This window comes from Suncus etruscus, chromosome 5 (assembly GCF_024139225.1).
Source record: "Suncus etruscus isolate mSunEtr1 chromosome 5, mSunEtr1.pri.cur, whole genome shotgun sequence".
Lineage (NCBI taxonomy): Eukaryota > Metazoa > Chordata > Mammalia > Eulipotyphla > Soricidae > Suncus > Suncus etruscus.
In genome coordinates this window covers 24,342,840-24,362,801 of record NC_064852.1, presented here as the reverse complement: position 1 = coordinate 24,362,801, position 19,962 = coordinate 24,342,840, and the positions used below count along the sequence as shown (strand labels likewise).

The 19,962-nt window shown below is 38.7% G+C and overlaps 1 protein-coding gene and 1 pseudogene across 1 annotated transcript in view; one reads left to right on the top strand and one right to left on the bottom strand.

Annotated features, from left to right (window-relative positions):
• The window catches only part of PRTG (protogenin), a 162,940-nt gene that overhangs the window by 51,438 nt on the left and 91,540 nt on the right, over positions 1 to 19,962 (top strand). Inside the window, exons 3-5 of the mRNA XM_049772838.1 lie at positions 11,288 to 11,432; positions 12,835 to 12,968; positions 16,654 to 16,794. Of these exons, the coding sequence (XP_049628795.1) occupies positions 11,288 to 11,432; positions 12,835 to 12,968; positions 16,654 to 16,794 (420 nt within the window). The remainder of the gene's footprint in view (positions 1 to 11,287; positions 11,433 to 12,834; positions 12,969 to 16,653; positions 16,795 to 19,962) is intronic.
• LOC126010231 (uncharacterized) lies at positions 1,567 to 1,687 on the bottom strand (annotated as a pseudogene).

Here is a 19,962-nt window from a genome sequence, read left to right as displayed (position 1 = left end):
TTCTTATAAGTCATATCAGTATAAGTATTCTTGTTTGTTTGTTTGGTTTTTGGGTCACACCCATTGTCATTCAGGGGTTACTCCTGGCTATACGCTCAGAAATCGCTCCTGGCAGGCTCGGGGGACCATAGGGGGTGCCGGGATTCGAACCACCTTCCTTCTGCATGCAAGGCAAATGCCTTACCTCCATGCTATCTCTTCAGTGCCCCCAGTATAAGTATTCTGAGACTTCCCAATCTGGGTTCAAATTCCAAGGGTGGGTGGAAGTGGGAGACGGCAGAAATGTATGTGCAGGACACACTGGCTCAGCACCTAGACATGGTGTTCCATTCTGAGGTATGCTGTTGCATGGACATTATGAACCCTGCAGCCTGATGCCATTTGCCTGCTTGTAGACCTTGCAGAATGGAGATCCTGCAGTGTGCACCTTTATGGAGATCCCATATGTAGTAGGGTGGAGATTCTGCAGCAAGTGCCTGTGTGAAGATCCTGCAACTGTGCTAGTCGGGAGACACACCACAACGTGGAAATCCTGTAGTCTGAGTGTGCTCTTGTAGTGATCATGCAGTCGATGCCCGTATGGAGATCTTATAGCATGCTGACATCAAAAGGCTGGGTGTGTGTGCATGGGTTCCCACATGTGTCTATGTAATGTTTGTCCAGATCCCCCACTTATAATGTTCTAGGTTCAGTGATGGCTAACCTTTTTGAGCCCGAGTGCCCAAACTGCTGCACAATGCCCGGTCCTCCCAACGACCAGTTCGGCCCTGTTGCCAGGTGAGCTGCAAAGCAGACACTGGCACACTTGCCTCCTGCCTTGCCACATATCTTAATTGCAGACCTTCCCGTGTGCCAGCTGCAAGGTCTTCTAGTGCTGGCATGTGTGCCATGGGTTCGCCATTGAGGCTATAGCTTATTTAGATTTACTTTTGACAAGTATTCCTGTTTATTTAACTGGGCTTGGAAAAGAATACAGGTCTTCATTCTACAGCTAAAATCCATTTATGACCCAGCAAGGAGCTAAGTATGATGTGTGTTTAGAAAACACACCTGAAACTTTACTCTCTCTCTAAAGAGCATGTGGAATGAATGGCTCCACCTCCAGGGAGATTATGACCTAAGATTACATCTGAATGGTAGTAAGTGAGCCAAGATGAGAAGTAGACTTGACTTCTTTGAAAGGGTCTCTCTATACCAACCCAGCTACCAGCATGTCAGTGACAAAGTCATTGAGAATAGTGTTATAGAAGAGACATTTGAAACCCTGAAGGCACTCCGCCTTTCACCTAATTTGGACAACTCTTTTCATATTCTTGAAGATGAGAAGCAAATTCTTACATTCATTTTTCTTTGGTCTGTTTATTAATTTTGTTTATCTTCCATGTAGGAGGAAGCCATATAGTGTTTGTCTTTCTGTTTGATATTTCACTTAGAATGTTATGCTATGTGTTTATATATTTATTCTAACTACTTATTTAGTCAACAAGCAAAATTCCCTGCTCCAATCTTCATTACTCATCAAATTTATAGTTTTATGAGACAGAGATTTTTTTTCTTTCCATTTTGTTTTCCTACTTCATTCACAATACAGACCACATCTGAAGTGTATATGGGATGAGTTTGCTGTGTCTCCTCTTCTATAGAGCCAGTGTAAAAAGCCAGGGCCTGTTGTAGGCACTGGGAGGCCAAGGTAGAGTTTTGTATAACTTTGTATAACAGCAGATTTTTTTTTTCTTTTGGTTTTTGGGTCACACCCAGCAGCACTCAGGGGTTACTCTTGTCTCTATGCTCAGAAATTGCTCCTGGCAGGCTCAGAGGACCATATGGGATGCCGGGATTCGAATCACTGTCCTCCTGCATGCTTACCTCCATGCTATCTCTTTAGCCCCTCAGCAGATTTTTTTAAGTTTTCTTGTTTTCAAAGAAGGAAAATGTCTATTTTAATGTGGGCTCAATACTTTCTTGATTCACTCTCTATGCAGCAATGTTCAGCTTGTGGGTATGTGTTAGGTTACACCGTATTCTATTTTATTAATATAGAGACTTCTGCCTCCCTCTGCCCTTCATCCAAGGCTTTTGAAATGTAAAAACTTACCTAGTATACATTAGCTTTGTATTGGTAATTTGTTACTGGATTCATTTTGGCCTGGGGGTGCATTGGAAGGGAATAAAAGCTGTTGGTTTTGGTGGGCTCCCCACTAGAAGGTTGGAAACCTTCTGATCCTGGTGCTTAATTCTAATGCACCCTTATGCATTGTGTGGATTATTAATTCTTCACAGCTTCCCTGCTCCAGACCCATTTTTCCTGGAGTTGGATTACAGTGTGTGGAGCCCAACAGGTATGAATCTATTAGATCCCATTTTTCATAAGAACAGAATTCTTGCAAGCAAGTGAAAAAAGTGTTTTGGTTAATCTGTTACTATCTCATTAAAAATAAAAGTTGTGAGAGTAGGCCTCAATAGTTGAGCTTGCATATAAAAATTGTCAGTGTGATTTGGTATCTATTTTTTTTTTTTTTGTTTTTGGGTCACACCCGGCGGCGCTCAGGGGTTACTCCTGGCTGTCTGCTCAGAAATAGCTCCTGGCAGGCACGGGGGACCATGTGGGACACCGGGATTCGAACCAACCACCTTTGATCTTGGATCGAGTGCTTGCAAGGCAAATGCCGCTGTGCTATCTCTCTGGGCCCCTGGTATCTTTTTTTTTTTTTATCTAGCATATCAAATAGCCTTTTCCTATGGAATATTATAGTTACTTTAAGGATGGTAAAAGTTCATTAATTGAAGTGAAAATAGCTTTATTAGATTTGTTGTTATGCATTAACATCACTTATAGATGTACTACCAATGAAAAGCTATGAGAATATTGTTATATACAATAGGGAGTGGTAGTCAAAATTAAAGTCAGTCTTCTCGGGGTAAGACTTATTTTCTTGTGTGGTAGTGAGTGAAGTTTCAATGTGTTTGCTCAAACTTTGGTTTGCCTGCTTGTTGTATGCAGGATACTGTTCTGGCCTCTTGCAGCACACAGATAAGAAATTTTCTGAAGAAAAGCATGTACATTCAAGACAGGGGTCCTCAAACTTTTTAAACAGAGGGCCAGTTCACTATCCTTCAGACTGTTGGAGGGCCAGATTATAGTAAAAACAAAAATTATGAACAAAATTCTATGCACACTGCATATATCTTATTTAGAAGTGAAGAAACAAAATAAATACAATATGTGGCCCGCGGGCTGTAGTTTGAGGACCCAATCTAGAATAATAGATGGGCTCTAGATTGTGGACTTAAATACATTGGAGAGTTAGAAAGTTCCTGGACAGCAGTGAGTAGAATTGACTTGAACTTTGTGTCATTTGTTCCAGTCAAAGTGAATGTGGGGACTGCCTGACTTTTTGCCAGATAGGATTGATAAGCCAATAAGGAGTCCAAGACATCTCAGGTATTATTAAAGGCATCTTTTCATATGGACACAATAGGAAGGTATCAGAAAAGGGCCTGTGGTACTTTGCTATTAGGATCTGTTTCTTTCATTGTGGACTGTATGGTTTTGCTGTTTGGACCTAGTGATGATGCTACTGGGGCCTGGCAGTGATGGGGCAGTGTGTGAGGTGCTGAGAATGAGTTTGGGACCTTACACACACAAGACCTGCAACTTTGTGGGCCATCTCTCAGCCATATGGTCTGCTCCTTTAAGTTCCTGGTCCCTAGCTTTGTTAGAAAAATCAGTAGCTTTCACTTATGTGTATTTGAAGACATTTAATCTAAACATTTTCCTTGAAAAACAAAGGTACACCTGTTTTTCAGAATTATCAAACAAGCAGGGTGAAATGTTCAAGTCTAGTGGAAGTCTACTATAAATCAGCTGCATTAAAAGGGGCCAGAGAGATAGTACAGTGGTAGGGTATTTTCTCTAGATGCGTCAGACCTTGGTTCAAATCTCCAGTACCACATTTTGTTGCCTGAGCACTGCCTGGAGTGAGACCTGGGCCTCTCATCTTGTTACATTATTTTTATTATATAGATTCATCTTTTCCTATAAAAATAACTTTAAAAAATGCAAGAGCTGCTAACCTTGCATACAGGTAGAGTGTGTTCAGCATCTGTTTGCAATAGTTCTCAGCTCTTTCTCAGCGTTTCTCAGCAGGGCATTCACTCAGTCTATGAGGCATTTGCTATCTTAATGCTTTGGTTACTTGTTTTCTCTCTATTAACTTTCTCTTCAGCTGCATGTCTGTTCTCAAGCTCAAACACTCAGAGTGAATTGGTTTTGAAAAAGCAAGAAATTATAGCTGAAGCCTGGAGTAGATAAATGCATGGCTGGAAAGATGGTGCCCCAAATACTGAACTTTCATGAATCTAAGATTGCACAGATCCTGCAGTAGTGGGCCCTGCAGAATGTGAGTCACACTCTTGAGCTTCTCGCAGCTCTCCTGAGCTTATTTGGCATAGGGGACAGACAGGGAGCCAGCAGAGGTGCTGGCAGGAAATTGGAGGTTGTGTTCCTGCTTAAGCCCCACGCATCCATGTTACCTCAATGTGGCAGTGGCCTTTTTTTTTGTTTTTGTTTTTGGGCCACATCCGGTGACGCTCAGGGGTTACTCCTGGCTATGCGCTCAGAAATCGCTCCTGGCTTGGGGGACCATATGGGACGCCAGGGGATGGAATTGCGGTCTGTCCTAGGTTAGCATGTGCAAGGCAAACACCCTACCGCCTGCGCCGCCACTCCGACCCCTATTCTTCTTCTTCTTCTTCTTCTTCTTCTTCTTCTTCTTCTCTTCTTCTTCTTCTTCTTCTTCTTCTTCTTCTTCTTCTTCTTCTTATTATTATTATTATTATTATTATTATTATTATTATTATTATTATTAATCATTATTATTATCCTCCCTGTTTGCTGGGAAGCAGGTGGCATCCAATACTACATCGTGCTTTGTTGAGAGCTGGCAACATGGTGCAGAACATAGGTCCAGATTGCTTTGGACGTGCCCCTAATCCCAGCCATATTTCCTGTTTTATTCATTGTAACACCTTAGAAATATGAATGGCATGTTAAATATTGTCATACAGTTTCACTGTAGAAACATCTACATTTTGCTTTCCAGTCAGTTAAGTTTGGGAGCCTTTTTTCTTGTAGCATTATTAGATCCTTTTTCCTTTTTCTTTCTTTTTTTTAAACCATAAATCTTAATAACAAGTGACTAAGTGGACAGGTGAAGAGGAAGAAGTCACACACATAAAATAGGCACTCCCTTTTATTGTGTTTGCCGGGTGTTTTTTGAAGACTGCGCATTTGTTTTGAGACCTTGTTTCTTGCCGGTTTTATAGAGCTCAGGCCTCTTAACAGCTACTCTTAATGACTTCTTATGGGGCTCTGGGTTTAAGTTAGTTTAGACTGGTAGGGAGAGAAACAGATCAGGTTTCACTAGCCTTGTAAAATCTGTCCTAACTTTGTGAAACAAAGTTTGCAGCAAGATGGATACAAACGTTTACATAAGAACACAAATTTGCATTAGAACACAATGCAATTGACCATTTAAGTAAATACAAAGTTTTGAAATGCTGAGAGATTGGTAAATGAATAGGTGGAGACTAACATTTATTGTAAATGACAAATGTACTCATCTTAAAGGATCACTTAAAAAAAGAGATGGGGCCTGAGAGCTAGTACGAGGGTTGGGGGCCATGTTTTAAGATGTTTGTGTTGATTGATGAATTTGGCATAGTGTCCTCATAGCCAGTGCTTCTCAAGTATTTTCTGTCATGCCCCCTAGGAAGAAGAAAACATTTTTCGCACCCCCGCTATTGTAAATAGTATCTTTATTAAAAAATATAAAATAATTTGAGCTGAATTTTTAATCAGAGGTGATGTCTGGATTGATGGCTACAATGAGCATGTTTTGCAATGCATAGCTTTTCGAAGCAGGGTTTGAAGCAGGAAGCTGCAACTCTCAGCTCCAGAGACATACAGAGACATAAACACGGGGCTTAGCTTGTTATGACAGTGTTTGCCGAGGTCAAACGCAGCCCCCTTTACTGAGTGTGCCCCACTATTTGAGAACTATTTGTAGCATAGCCCTAAGTGCTGCCGGGAGTAATCCTTGAATACAGAGTGAGGAGTAAACCCTGAGCAACAGTGGTTGCAACTGAGCTATGCTAAGCAACCACAAAACAAACTACAGAATTAAATTTATAAGACAAGAAAAATGCTTACTTGTAGGGAACATTGTTTAGTTCTGATATAGATCATATTTTCATGCTTCTCTAGCACTTCTAAGCTTTGCTAGAAACTGCATGTTCTTTTTATTGCAAAGTATTTCTCTTCAGATGTGCTTTTATCTTGCAGGTTTTTAGTTGATAATACTGATTGGGGAAAGAACCAAATATTCATGGATCACAGGTTATAATCTGGCCAAAGAATACTTAGATGTAAAAGAAAATGTCTTTTAATTAGGTAGGTAGCAAGTTTCTTGAAACCATGTCCAAAAGAGGCATATAATTTTTTAAATATTATTATTTTTATGTAATTCCATAAAAAAATAGGACCACTCGGGGGCCGGGCGGTGGCGCTGGAGGTAAGGTGCCTGCCTTGCCTGCGCTAGCCTAGGACGGACCAAGGTTCGATCCCCCGGCGTCCCATATGGTCCCCCAAGCCAGGAGCGACTTCTGAGCGCATAGCCAGGAGTAACCCCTGAGCGTCACCGGGTGTGGCCCAAAAACCAAAAAAAAAAAAAAAAATAGGACCACTCCTAGTGGTGTCAGGAATGAGCTGAGGACCTCATCTCTCATGCTTGGGCTTGTTCTCTGCCACTTGAGCCACATCCCCAGGCCACTTCAATTTGGTATTTCTAAAGAAAAAGATAGAAGGGGGAGAAGAATTAATTAGCATATATAATCCTGCCATTCATGATCTGAAGTAGCTTGTCTTTTTGTAATCTGCCCCCTAATAATTCACATTGAAATAGAGTACTTACTCTCTTCATATATTTTACTGCCAATCATATGAAAATGTATATTTAAAATGGGAAAATAATTTGTTTTTTTGTATTTTGTGTGCGTTGAGGTAAAAAGTTAAGAAAGAAAAAAAAAAGGAAAAATTGGGTCTGAGGATAGATAGGCCTTAACCACTGTACCATCTTCCTGGCTCTCTCAAGGCCTATTAATTATGTCGAAGTGCTTCTAAGCATTTTTGTGCTCTTGCAGTCTTACCTTTTTGAGCTTTGAGCTTGTTATCTCTCTCTCTCTCTCTCTCTCTCTCTCCCCCTCCCCCCTTTATTTGGCTTCTTGAGGATCAGAATGTACATGATGGGGCACAGCAGTTAGTATGCCAGAATGCCAGTCATGCCTCCTACCTGGATTCAGCTCCCAGCACCATGAACCAGCAACTTTACTATACAGTCTGTTGTTTCCAAAGGTTTTTATATAGTCTTTAGGATTCTCTCTATATATGATCATATCATCTGCAAATAGTGAAAGCTTGAGTTCTTCTTTCCGTCTGGATGCCATTGTTATCTTTTTCTTGCCTAATTGCTATGGAAGGTACTTCCAGTACTCTATAGAATAGAAGTAGCAAGAGTGAGCAACCTTGTGCCAGATCTTAGAGGAAAGGCTTTTAGTTTTTCCCCATTGAGTATAATGTTTGCCACAGGCTTCTGAAAATGTTTTTGACTCTGTTCCTTAATTCCCTTTATATTGACAGTTTTTATCATGAATGCGTGCTTGGACATTATCAAATGTTTTCTCTGTATCTGTTGCTATGATCATATGATGTTTATTTTATTAATATGATATAGTTACATCAATAAAATTAATTATATTATATTGAAAATTCCTTAAATTCTTTTATATTGACAGTTTTCATCATGAATGGGTGCTTGGACCTTATCAAATGCATTCTCTGTATCTGTTGCTACGACCATATGATTTTTATTTTATCGATATGGTATATTTATATTAATTAATTATATTATATTGATTCTATATTAATTGTATGTTATATAATATTGATTATGTTAATAAAATGATTGCATATGTTAAGAAGCTTCTAAGAAGCTGCAAGCACTAGTGCTATGATAGTTCCCAGGAGATCCTCCTGCTGCAACGGGGTGAGATCTGAGGCAGATGAGAACTACCATATACTGAAGTATAAGGTAGTTAGGAGGGCTGGCAATAGCACATGTATATTTACATACATATATACACACATATAGTCTTCACACTGGGATGTTTTTTAAGTTGTCCCTTTTAATAGAATGTTTATTTAGATTCAAAACTTCCTAAATGACATGGATTACAAGTTAATAGCTTTTTTTAAGGTTTAATAGTAAGTTTTGCTTTTATATAATGCCATTTGAAAAACTGAGTCCTTTTTGGATTCCAGTAAAAATAATAATGTAGCTTTGGAAACAAAATTTCTTGGATGTGTGAAAGAACACTCAAAAATATATTTGTTTTATAAAAATAAAACATTGTCAAATTAAAAGATGTGTAAAAGTGGTAAGAGAAGGTAACGCTACTCATTATTATCATACGTTCAGAGAATACATGGTGTATTCTACATTTTTGGGTTTTTGAAGCAACATTGTAAGTGGTGAATTAACACTTTTGCAGGGGCTAATTAATTTATAGAAAAAAAATCAGATTTGTATTTTATGATGATCCCTTTGGACTGTGTCTCTGTTGGCAAGAATGACTATTACCTAAGAGTCATTTTTTCGTGAAAAGAGTAGCATTAATTTTGTGTTTGTGAAAATCTTTTATTCACCTAATAGAATACAGAGGTGTTCTCACATCTGCTTCTCTGCAATTCCACATTGAGTCTGTTACAATATCTCCCATGTTAGTATCTCTGTAGTCCATAGAACACTTGAGAAATGTAGAAGGTGCAGTCTTTGACAGTGGTGATTATCCTACAGGTCTGCCATAAACAGTGGTTTGAAGGGAGGTTTGTTGCTGAGGGAGCAGAAATCTTTTGTTATATTTATAAATAAAGTATTGCTTTACTTTTACTCATCCATCCTTTTGTCAAGTGGATGCTTCTAAATATTTTCACCCTTATCCCTTAGCATTAATGAAGTCAAATCCCAGGTAGACAAATTTTGTCTTTTGTGATAGTTTACCCATCAAGTCATCTAGACTTTATTCTCTGTTTTTCTTTGTAACTTCTCACATTATTGTAAAGACGTCTTTCTTTCTTTCTTTCTTTCTTTCTTTCTTTCTTTCTTTCTTTCTTTCTTTCTTTCTTCTTTCTTTCTTTCTTCTTTCTTTCTTTCTTTCTTTCTTTCTTTCTTTCTTTCTTTCTTTCTTTCTTCTTCTTTCTTTCTTTCTTTCTTTCTTTCTTTTTTCTTTCTTCTTTCTTTCTTTCTTTCTTTCTTTCTTTCTTTTCTTTCTTCTTTCTTTTCTTTCTTTCTTTCTTTCTTTCTTTCTTTCTTTCTTTTCTTTCTTTCTTTCTTCTCTCTCTTTCTTCTCTCTCTCCTCTCTCTCTCTCTCTCTCTCTCCTTCCTTCCTTCCTTCCTTCCTTCCTTCCTTCCTTCCTTCCTTCCTTCCTTCCTTCCTTCCTTCCTTCCTTCCTTCCTTCCTTCCTCCTTCCTTCCTTCCTTCCTTCCTTCCTTCCTTCCTTCCTTTCTCTTTCCTGAGGTTGGGGGATTTTGTTTTGTTTTGGAGCCATATCCAGGGGTGCTCAGGGGTTACTCCTCCTGGCTTCATACTTCTGGAGTCCTGGCAGTGCTCGGGACCATATGGCATGCCAAGGATTAGCTTGTGCAAGGCAAACACCCTACCCACTGTACTATTGCTCCAGCCTGTTTTATTGATTTTTGTTCATTTGTTTGTTTTTACTTTTGAACCACAGAGTGAGTGGTGTTAAAAGCAAAATTTTGGACACATAACCACTTCGTGGAGTCCTCTCTTGAAATGTAAAAAAAATCTCTAGAAAATATCAACACTTAAGGATTTATATCCTCTGGAAATACCTTGAGGCTAAAATTAAGTTTGAATAGTTTCTACCATTCATCTGACACGCCATTTGTTTTCTCTTTCCTTGCTTTGTCTGCTTTAGACAAACACTGGGTGACATCTGTGTCCAGTAAGAAACACGTCTTTGTTTTATTTAAGATAATCTGTGGAATCTCACTCGTCTCATCGTCATCACCCAGTACTGACAGGCTGGTTTAAACAGCCTGTTGGTCTTTTGACTTGAGACTTTTTTTTTCACTCCATCTTATTTCACAGTGCTGAATTAGCTCTTCTGACACCACTCTTAACAGCACTCCATTGCTCAAAAATATTTTAGTGACGCTTTAATTTGTACCACAGTAAAATTCTGCTTCACTTTCTCTCTCTTTTCCCCCTCATTAACTCTGAATATATAATTGGTCCTTCTTACTCATATTCTGGGAATACAAATTGCACGTTTCCAGTTTGATTTGCATCCTTTTCCCTTATACCTGGAATGTTCTCTTTGTTACCCTTCTATCTAAATGATAGATTCTCTTTGGGTGATGGGTAGGTGAGAGCTTGTTCCACAGTCAGTTCCACAGTAATTGGGAGTTCTTTCCACTCCATGTTTAGGGGACAGTGCTATGCCAGGGATTAAACAGGGATCAGCAATATGCAAGGCAAGCTCATTAGCTCTAGACTATCTCTCCAGCCCCTAAATAAACTAGATTCTTCAACACTTATTAATACAGGTTTTTAACCAACTAATCTGTCTTTTGTCATTTCTCTTTCCTTTGAAATACAATAGTATTTCATGATTATACCACATAGTTTAGTATGTAATTACAGTGTACCACACAGTTTGGTATATAATTAAAAGCCATTATTATTTATTTTTGTTTTCTTGACTCCTCCAAATAGAGTGTAAATTTCTGGAGAACCTGTTTTAAATTATTTCATTTTGGAAGATATCAGACCCGTTGAGTTTGGAAATTGATCAATTTTTATATTTTTGTTTTTGTTTTTGAGCCGTACCCGGCAGCATTCAGGGATTATTCCTGGCTCTGCACTTAGAAATTGCTCATGGCAGACTCTGGCGACCATTTGGGACATGGGAATCAAACCAGGGTCCATCCTGGGTAGGCCATGTACAAGGCAAATACCTGTGCTATCGCTCCAGCCCCTGCCTGGTGGACTTTAAAAAACTATTCCCTCCATGATTCTTGTGCTAGTTATGTTGGGTTTGTCTGATAGCTGGTGCTCAAGTCTCATATATAATGTCTAGCATTATATTGTTTTCAAGTACAGTTTAATAACTTGTGTATTTATGTTCATTTGTCAAACTATTTTACAGCTATTTCTGCATTTGAAGTTCAGCCTGTTTCTACTGAAGTTCAAGAGGGTGGAGTTGCTAGATTTTCATGTAAGATTTCATCACATCCTCCTGCAGTCATAACATGGGAATTAAATCGGACAAGTCTACCTATAGCTATTGACAGGTAAATCAGCTTTTGTCCTTGTAGACTATAAAGGAATAACAAGACTTTTATCATGGGGCTATATGAGGGACAAGACCATATAGCTCAATTTTCATTAATGAGTACAGTATTCATATTATTATATTTTTTTGTTTTGGGGTCACACCCGACAGCACTCAGGGGTTTCTCCTGGCTCTATGCTCAGAAATCGCTCCTGGCAGGCTCGGGGATCATATGGGATGCCAGATTCGAACCACCATCCTTCTGCCTCTAAGGCAAACACTTTACCACTGTGCTATCTCTCCAGCCCCTGTATTCAGATTCTTAAAGACATTTCACCTAGGCAAAGAATTAGATTGACAGGCCCTGACAAATGAAGCTATAAATTCGTGTGTGTGTGTGTGTGTGTGTGTGTGTGTGTGTGTGTGCCCGCCCGTGTGTGCCCTGACAAATGAAGCTATAATTCATGTGTGTGTGTTTGTTCAGACCAGAGCATATTTTTAAATGATAGAACCTTCTGAACATTTGGATTAACAAGTTCAGTCATCTCTTCAATGCTGACTGGATGTAGCAGTGCTTGTGTAAGGGTGCTTTGTATGTGTAGAAAGTTGTTCTACCTTCCAATACACATGTGTGTATACATATGAACATACTTATAAGTAACTATAATTTTGGAGTCAAGAACACAGTATTAGCTTTTAAAAGTCTGTGACTGTGGACCAGAGATTTTGGAAAGCACATAAAACATGAGGTTCCATATCTATTAACACATACCCTCTTAATCCCTAACACTGCTGGGTATGAATTTCCACAACAATTAAACAAAAAGCTGGCAAGATTCCTGTCAAAGTACTTAGCAGTGTTCCTGAACAGACAAAAATCATTTGTTAAAATGATAAAGCACTGAATGGAAGAAGTTATCAAGGAAGTCTTTATCTTTTAGTTTTTGGTTTTTGGAGTTTAACCCTGTCTGAGGCTACTTTCAGACCTGTGTTTGGAATGCTCCTGGCAGTGCTCAGAGGCCCAAATGGAGCTGAGTCTTCCAAATTCACAGTCTATTGCATATGTATCTGGCCCCAAAGTATTTTTTTAAACTTACATTGAGTTTATTTTGAAAATATATAGACAAGTAGGGTTTTGACAAAAATAATATTAATCTGTAGGCTACAGTTACACGAATATAATTATATATATAAAATAAAGATATAATGTAATTAGGCTATTTCACAAAGTACATAGCACATTATTGTTTTAGAGAGTTGTGATACAAATGAAAACAACTGAATCAAGGTAATATTTTAAAAGATTTTTAAAAAGTTTTATATGACTCTTTAAGAAGTTGAATATATTATTTTTTGTTAGAGTATATGTTAAAATATAAAAATACTGTAGAATATGAAATCATCTTTCCTGTCATTAACAGGATAACTGTCCTTCCGTCTGGCATACTGCAGATCTATGATGTTGGCAAAGAAGATGCTGGGAATTACCGTTGTGTGGCTGCTACTGTAGCTCACAGACGGAAAAGTATGGAGGCCTCTTTAACAGTGATTCCAGGTAACCATAGAAGTTGGTTCTCTTTTTCGTTGGTCTAGCTATCTATTTACCTTTAGGGATAATAATGGGTGTACAAGAAGGACACTTAAATCGGTGTTTCTCAACCTGTTTCTTTCTACTGGTAGAACAGTGAGAGAAAATACAGAAATAGCTTGTGGACTTTGAAGGAAAAAAATTTAAAAAAAAATTTTTTTTTGGGGGGGGGCACACCCAGTGACACTCAGGGTTTACTCCTAGCTATGCACTCAGCAATTGCTCCTGGCTTGGGGGACCATACGGGGCATCGGGGATTGAATCCAGGTCCGTCGTGAGTCAGCCTTGTGCAAGGCAAATGCCCTACCGCTGCACTAATACTCCAGCCCCCCCACAATTAAAATTTTTATTTAAGTCGAGATAGTATAGAACACTTGCCTTGTATGCTGCTGACCCTGGTTTGATCCCAGCACCACATAAAGTTTCCTAAGCCCACTAGTCATGATCCCTGAGCCCCACTGGATATAACCCTAAAATTAAAACCAAGCCAACAAAATCAAATGGGAAACTTTATAGTTAAGAACTTGTATATCAGTATTTATTTATACAATATATTTATTGTATATCAGTATTTATAATAGTATCCCTACATGATATGTGGGGATAACTGTTTTTAAGCAGACTAGTAGTTGATGATTACTAATTTAAATCACTGTATCTATTTGGAAAATGTTATTTTTATTCATTAATTAAGCAGCTGTTTTATAGGTGACTTGTGCTAAAGTTAATATCCAAAAGGTGTTAATATTTTTGTTTTCTAAAATTTCTGCATTTTCTTTTTAAAATATGAAATAAAAAATTACTAAAAAGAGATAATAGTCATCCATTTCCACGACAATTGTTCATTACCAGTTCATTTGTGCCATTTGGAGTTTTAGTTGCTATTTGAAGAAAATGAATTATTTAAATTTTAAAAAGTTTATTATAAATATTAGTATAAAAGTTTTTTTAAAAGACATATTACAGCTTTTACATTAAAGAATGTAAAATAGGGGCCGGAGAGATAGCATGGAGGTAAGGGTTTGCCTTTCATGCAGGGGGTCATTGGTTCGAATCCCAGTGTCCCATATGGTCCCCCCATGCCTGCTAGGAGCAATTTCTGAGCCTGGAGCCAGGAATAATCCCTGAGCACTGCCGGGTGTGACCCAAAAACCACAAAAAAAAAAAGAATGTAAAATAATTTGCACACCAAGGCCTGGTTTCATTCCCTGATACCATATGGTCCTCCAAGCACCACTGGGAGTAATCCCCCACCCAAGCAAAGTAATGTTAAAAAGTACAAATATTAGGGACTAGAGCGATAGTAAAGGGCAAAAGATGCATGCCTCGCACATGGATGACCCTATTTTAGTCCTGGTTACCATGTATGGTTTTACATTAAGTCATAAGCATAACTCAAACACTGTCAATAGTGATGCATGAGCAGAGATCCAAGAGTAAGCCTTGATTGAGTATAGCTGGGTATGGTCTCACCCCCAAACAATAAACAAAAATAGTACAAGGAATTAAATAGCAAATAATTATCCTGAATTCCAACACCCAAATATTATTGTTAGTATTAAGTAAACAAAATTTTTTTTTCAATTTATTTTATTTTATTTTTTTGGGTATTTTGAGCCACAGCTGATGATGCTCAGGGGTTCCTCCTGGCTTGGGGGGGACCATATGGGACGCCGGGGGTGGGGGATCGAACCTCGGTCCATCCTAGGCTAGCGCGTGCAAGGCAGACACCTTACGGCTTGCACCACCGCTCCGGGCCCCAACAAATTTTTTTTTGGTTTTTGGGTCACACCTGGTGGCGTTCAGGGGATACTCCTGGCTCTGCCCTCAGAAATTGTTGCTAGTAGACACGGGACCATATGGGATGCTAGGATTCGAATCATTATCCATTCTGGATCTGCTGCTTACAAAGCAAATGCCCTACCACTGTGCAATCTCTCTGGGTCCTGAAATTACATTTTTTTTTTGTTTGTTTTGGGGCCACACCCGGCAGTGCTCAGGGGTTACTCCTGGCTATCTGCTCAGAAATAGCTCCTGGCAGGAACGGGAGATCACATGGGACACCGGGATTCAAACCTACCACCTTAGGTCCTGGGTTGGCTGCTTGCAAGGCAAATGCCGCTGTGCTATCTCTCCGGCCCCGAAATTACATTTTTAATGCTACTATTTAATCGTAGGAACTATCTATTCTTTTTTTTTTTTTTTTTTTTTTTTTTTTTGGTTTTTGGGCCACACCCGGCGTTGCTCAGGGGTTACTCCTGGCTATCTGCTCAGAAATAGCTCCTGGCAGGCACGGGAGACCATATGGGACACCGGGATTCGAACCAACCACCTTTGGTCCTGGATCGGCTGCTTGCAAGGCAAACACCGCTGTGCTATCTCTCCGGGCCCACTATCTATTCTTAAATGCCATCCAGTATCACAACTTTCTTTATTCTTTATTTTTTTTTCTTTCTTTCTTTCTTTTTTTTTTTTTTTTGTCATTGTCCTTCAACGCTCAGGATTTACTCCTAGCTCTGCAATCATGGATCACTCCTGGTAGTTCTCAGGAGACCTTATAGTATGTTGGAGATCAAACCCAGGATAACTAAACAAGGCAATTGCCCTATCTGCTGTATTATGGCTCTAGCCCAAAGTCACAATTTTCTTAACAAAATTAGTGATTAGTGAAAGTATTAAGTTTGAGTTTCAACTTCTGTTACAAAAAACACCCGCACGATTTAGAATAAAACTAATTGTCCATCATCTGGTGTATAGATTTTAAAAAATGTGTTTAGGGGCTGGAGCGATAGCACAGTGAGCAGGAAGGATGTTTGCCTTGCACACGGCTAACTTGGGTTCAATCCTTGGCACCCCATATTTACCCTGAGCCTGCCAGGTGTGATTCCTGAGCACCACTGGGTATGAACCAGAAATCCCCCGAAAAGTCTGTATGAGAGATAGTAGATGAGGTAAGGCCTTTTACCTTGCATGTGGCTGACCCAGGCTCAGTCCCCAGCACTGTCTTTGATCCCCAGGAATGATCCCTGAACACAGGTCAAGAATATGCCCTGGGTACTGTGAATTGTGGCCCCAAAACTAACGAGCAAAAAAGAAGACAACATTATGAATCATAAAAACATTATGCTAAGTGAATAGAAACCAGACACAAAAGGTTGTAACATATATTTTTTGGGGGGCGTGTCACACCCTGCTGTGCCTAGGGGTTACGTCTGGCTCTACACTCAGAAATTGCTCCTGACAGGCTTGGGGGACCATATGGGATACCGGGAATCAAACCACCGTCCTTCCGCGTGCAAGGCAGACACCCTACCTCCATGCTATCTCTTCGGCCCCAGATTCCTTTTAAATGGAATGTTTAGAATAAGGAAATCCAGAGAAAAAGTAGATTAGTGGTTGGTTGCTAGACCATTGGGAGAGATTAGGAGTAACTGTTAATGAATATTGAGTTTCTTTTTGAAGGTTATGGAAATGTTCTAAATTTGCACAGTTTTGAAAATAACAGAAAAAAACACTGTATACTGGTGAATTTCATGTTAGGAGTTAAATGTCAATTAGATTATGTTTTAAAAACTGAAAGGCTTTTAACTAATTTCATTCTTTATCTTATTTAGAATTTTCTTTTATTTTATATATTTTTTTCTACCCAAAGCTAAGAAGTCTACTAGATCTTTCCACACACCTACCATTATAGCAGGTCCACAGAACATAACAACATCTCTTCATCAAACTGTAGTTTTGGAATGTGTGGCCACAGGAAGTCCTAAACCAATCATTTCTTGGAGCCGTCTTGGTAAGTCTCAGGGAAAAATGGTTTTCCCTTAAGTTTTGTTTACTCTAGTAAGGCTGATAAAATGTTTATTTTGTATTTAAAGAAAACCACATATGCCTGTTTAGGGCTTTTTAATAATAAATAAATGTTTTCAAGGATAAATTTTTATATTTTTTTAAAAATTGAATCACCATGAATTACAAAGGATTCATAATTGAGTTTCAGGCATACAATGTTTCAACACCAGTCCATTCACCAGTGTCCACTTTACCCCACGAATGCTCTCAGCTGTCTTTTTATTCCTTTTTAGGCACTGTGGTTGGCAATACTGTTACTGATACCATCCGTATCACTTTACCTCCTTTCAGCACCCACTCCTTGTCCAGAGTGACCACTTCCCTCTATCATTGTTATAGAGGTTTCTTCCCTGACCTACCCCTATCCTGCTTCCCCATCCAGTGACATGCTTCCTATTGAAGACCAGTGAAGCACCAGCTGTTGATTTCTGTTGCTGCTGGGCTTCAGTAATGACAATACTCTATTTATTTATACCCCACATATGAGTGTGATCATGAGTGTATGTCCATTTCCTAAGTTACTTCACTCTTCACTATATTTCAGATTCATCCATGTAAATTTTATACTTTTATGATAGGATTGGGTGTTTTTTTTAACATAACTTTAAATCATGTTACATCATTAAAGTTTTTTTTTAATTATAGTTTTGGTAACAACTGTCAAAATTTATTTAGTATTGATGTTCAAAGGTATTGTTCCCCACCACCGCCATAGGACACACAACTGTCCACCACTGTCATCTCTGGTCAGTCCAGCTGCTGCCTCCATTGCTTTGTACTCAGTTTTGTAATTCAGGGCCAAGGGTTTGTTTACAAATGTCCATTCCCTGTTTTATTTCTCTATATTTCACAGATGAATGATATAATCTGGTATTTGCCCTTCTTTCTGACTTATTTCACTTAACATGATGCCCTCCAGTTTCATTCACATTGCAGTGAAGTGCATGGTTTCATCTTTTTAAGAGCTTTGTAGTATTCCATTGTGTATATACATCACAACATCTTTATCCCTTCATCTATCATTTGATGTTTAGATTGTTTCCATATCTTGACTGTTGTACTAAGTGCTGCAGTGAACATAGGTGTGCATATATCTTTCCAAGTGAATATCTTCATGTTTGGAGTTATGTACCAAGAAGAGGAATTGCTACTACTTTTCATAGAGACTGAATCAGACATTACCACCAATAGTGAATGGAGGTTCTGTTTCCATTCTATTCTCATTTATGTGGGACCTTACCTCAGTGTTTCTTTGATTTCCTTTATAACAAAGATGATGATGATGATGATGATGACGACACATTCATATTTCTACTGTAATCCAGACATGTTTTTCAGAAAAGTACCTCACCCCCTCACATTTTTTTTGTTTATTTTGGGACCACACCTGATGTTTGGGGCTCAGAAGTGATCCATGGTGGTGCTCAGAGGAACATATGTAATGCTAGAAACTTAGATTACTGTCAAGATACAGATAAGCACCTTAACCCTTATACTATATTGCTAGCCTCACTCCCCATTTTTAAATAGGTTTATTGGAATTATTGCTGTTAAATTATTGCTATTTTTGGTGTTTTTTTGGGGGGGCCACATCCTGTGATGCTCAGAGGTTACTTCTGGCTATGCGCTCAGAAGTCGCTCCTGGCTTGGAGGACCATATGGGACACCAGGGGATCAAGCCATGATCCGTCCTAGCTCAGCTGCGTACAAGGAAAACACCCTACCACTGCACCACCACTCCGGCCCCTGCCTTTGATTTTTTTGTGTGTGCTTCATATCTTGGATATTTGTCATCTATCTGATATACTATGTGAAAATACTTTCTCCCATTCAGTAAAGTGTGTTTATTTTGGCCTGAGTTTATTTTGCCATTCAGAAACTTTTAAATGTAATGTTAATTATTTTAAACTTTTCCATGCATTTTTTTTGTTTTCATTCACTTTGCCACTGAAGTTGAATAATTGAAAATACCTCTGAAGACCATATCTTAGAAATTTTTGTCTATTTTCCTCAGTATTTTTTCATAATTGCTTTCACTATTTGGGTATTTTGTAATTCCATACAGATTTTTGTATAGTTTATCCTAAGTCCTTAAAAAACGCCATCATAATTTTCATAAGGATTGCATGGATTCTGTATAATGCTTTAGGTAGAATAGCCAGTTGACATTGTTAATTCTACCAATCCATGAACATTTTCATTTCTTGTTGTTTCATTTTCAGTAGTGATTTATAGTTTTCAATGTATGTTTTATGCATATAGTTTGTTAAAATTGAATCCTAGGTTTTTTTATTTTTTGGACACATTTTAAATTTATTTTGGTTTGGGGGCCACATCTGGCAGTCATCAGGGCTTACTCCTAGCTCTGTGTTCAAGTATCACTCCTGGCAGAGCATGGGACACATATTGGGTGCCAAGGATCAAACCCAGAAAAGCCGTGCTCAAGACAAGAGCCCTACCCACTGTCTATCTCTCTGACCCTGATATTATTTTATTTACTTACTTATTTTGGGTTTGGGACTATGCTCAACAGTGTTTAAGGATTCTTCCTGGTGGGACTCTTACTGGGGACTGAAAATGAATCCATCACATTCAGGGCGAAAGCACCCAATCCTTGACACCATTTTAAATTCTCAAAGGAAAAGCTTTACGGTTTTTTTTGCTGTTGTATCTGATGTTGGCTGTTGGTTGGTTGAAAATCACCACTGCTACCCTAAAGAATGCTTCTTCTATTGCTTTTTTGTTGTTGGTGTTGTTTTTAAAATAAGAATGTATGCTGGGGCTGGAGCAGTGGCACAAATGGTGGGGCATTTGCCTTGCATGCTTTGACCTAGGACAGACTGCAGTTCAATCCCCCCAGCATTCCATATAGTCTCCCAGGCCAGGAGCGATTTCTGAAGTGACCCCTGAGCGTCACTGAGTGTGGTCCAAAAAGCAAAAGAAACAAAATACCATGAATATATGTTGAAGTTTTTCAAAGGTTTCTTTTTTAATCTGTTGGCATCATATTTCCTTTTGTTGATGTTTTATTGCATCGATTGACTTGCATATATTAAATTATACTTTTATCCCTAAGATAAATTTCACTTGATCCTAGTGTATAACCCTTTTT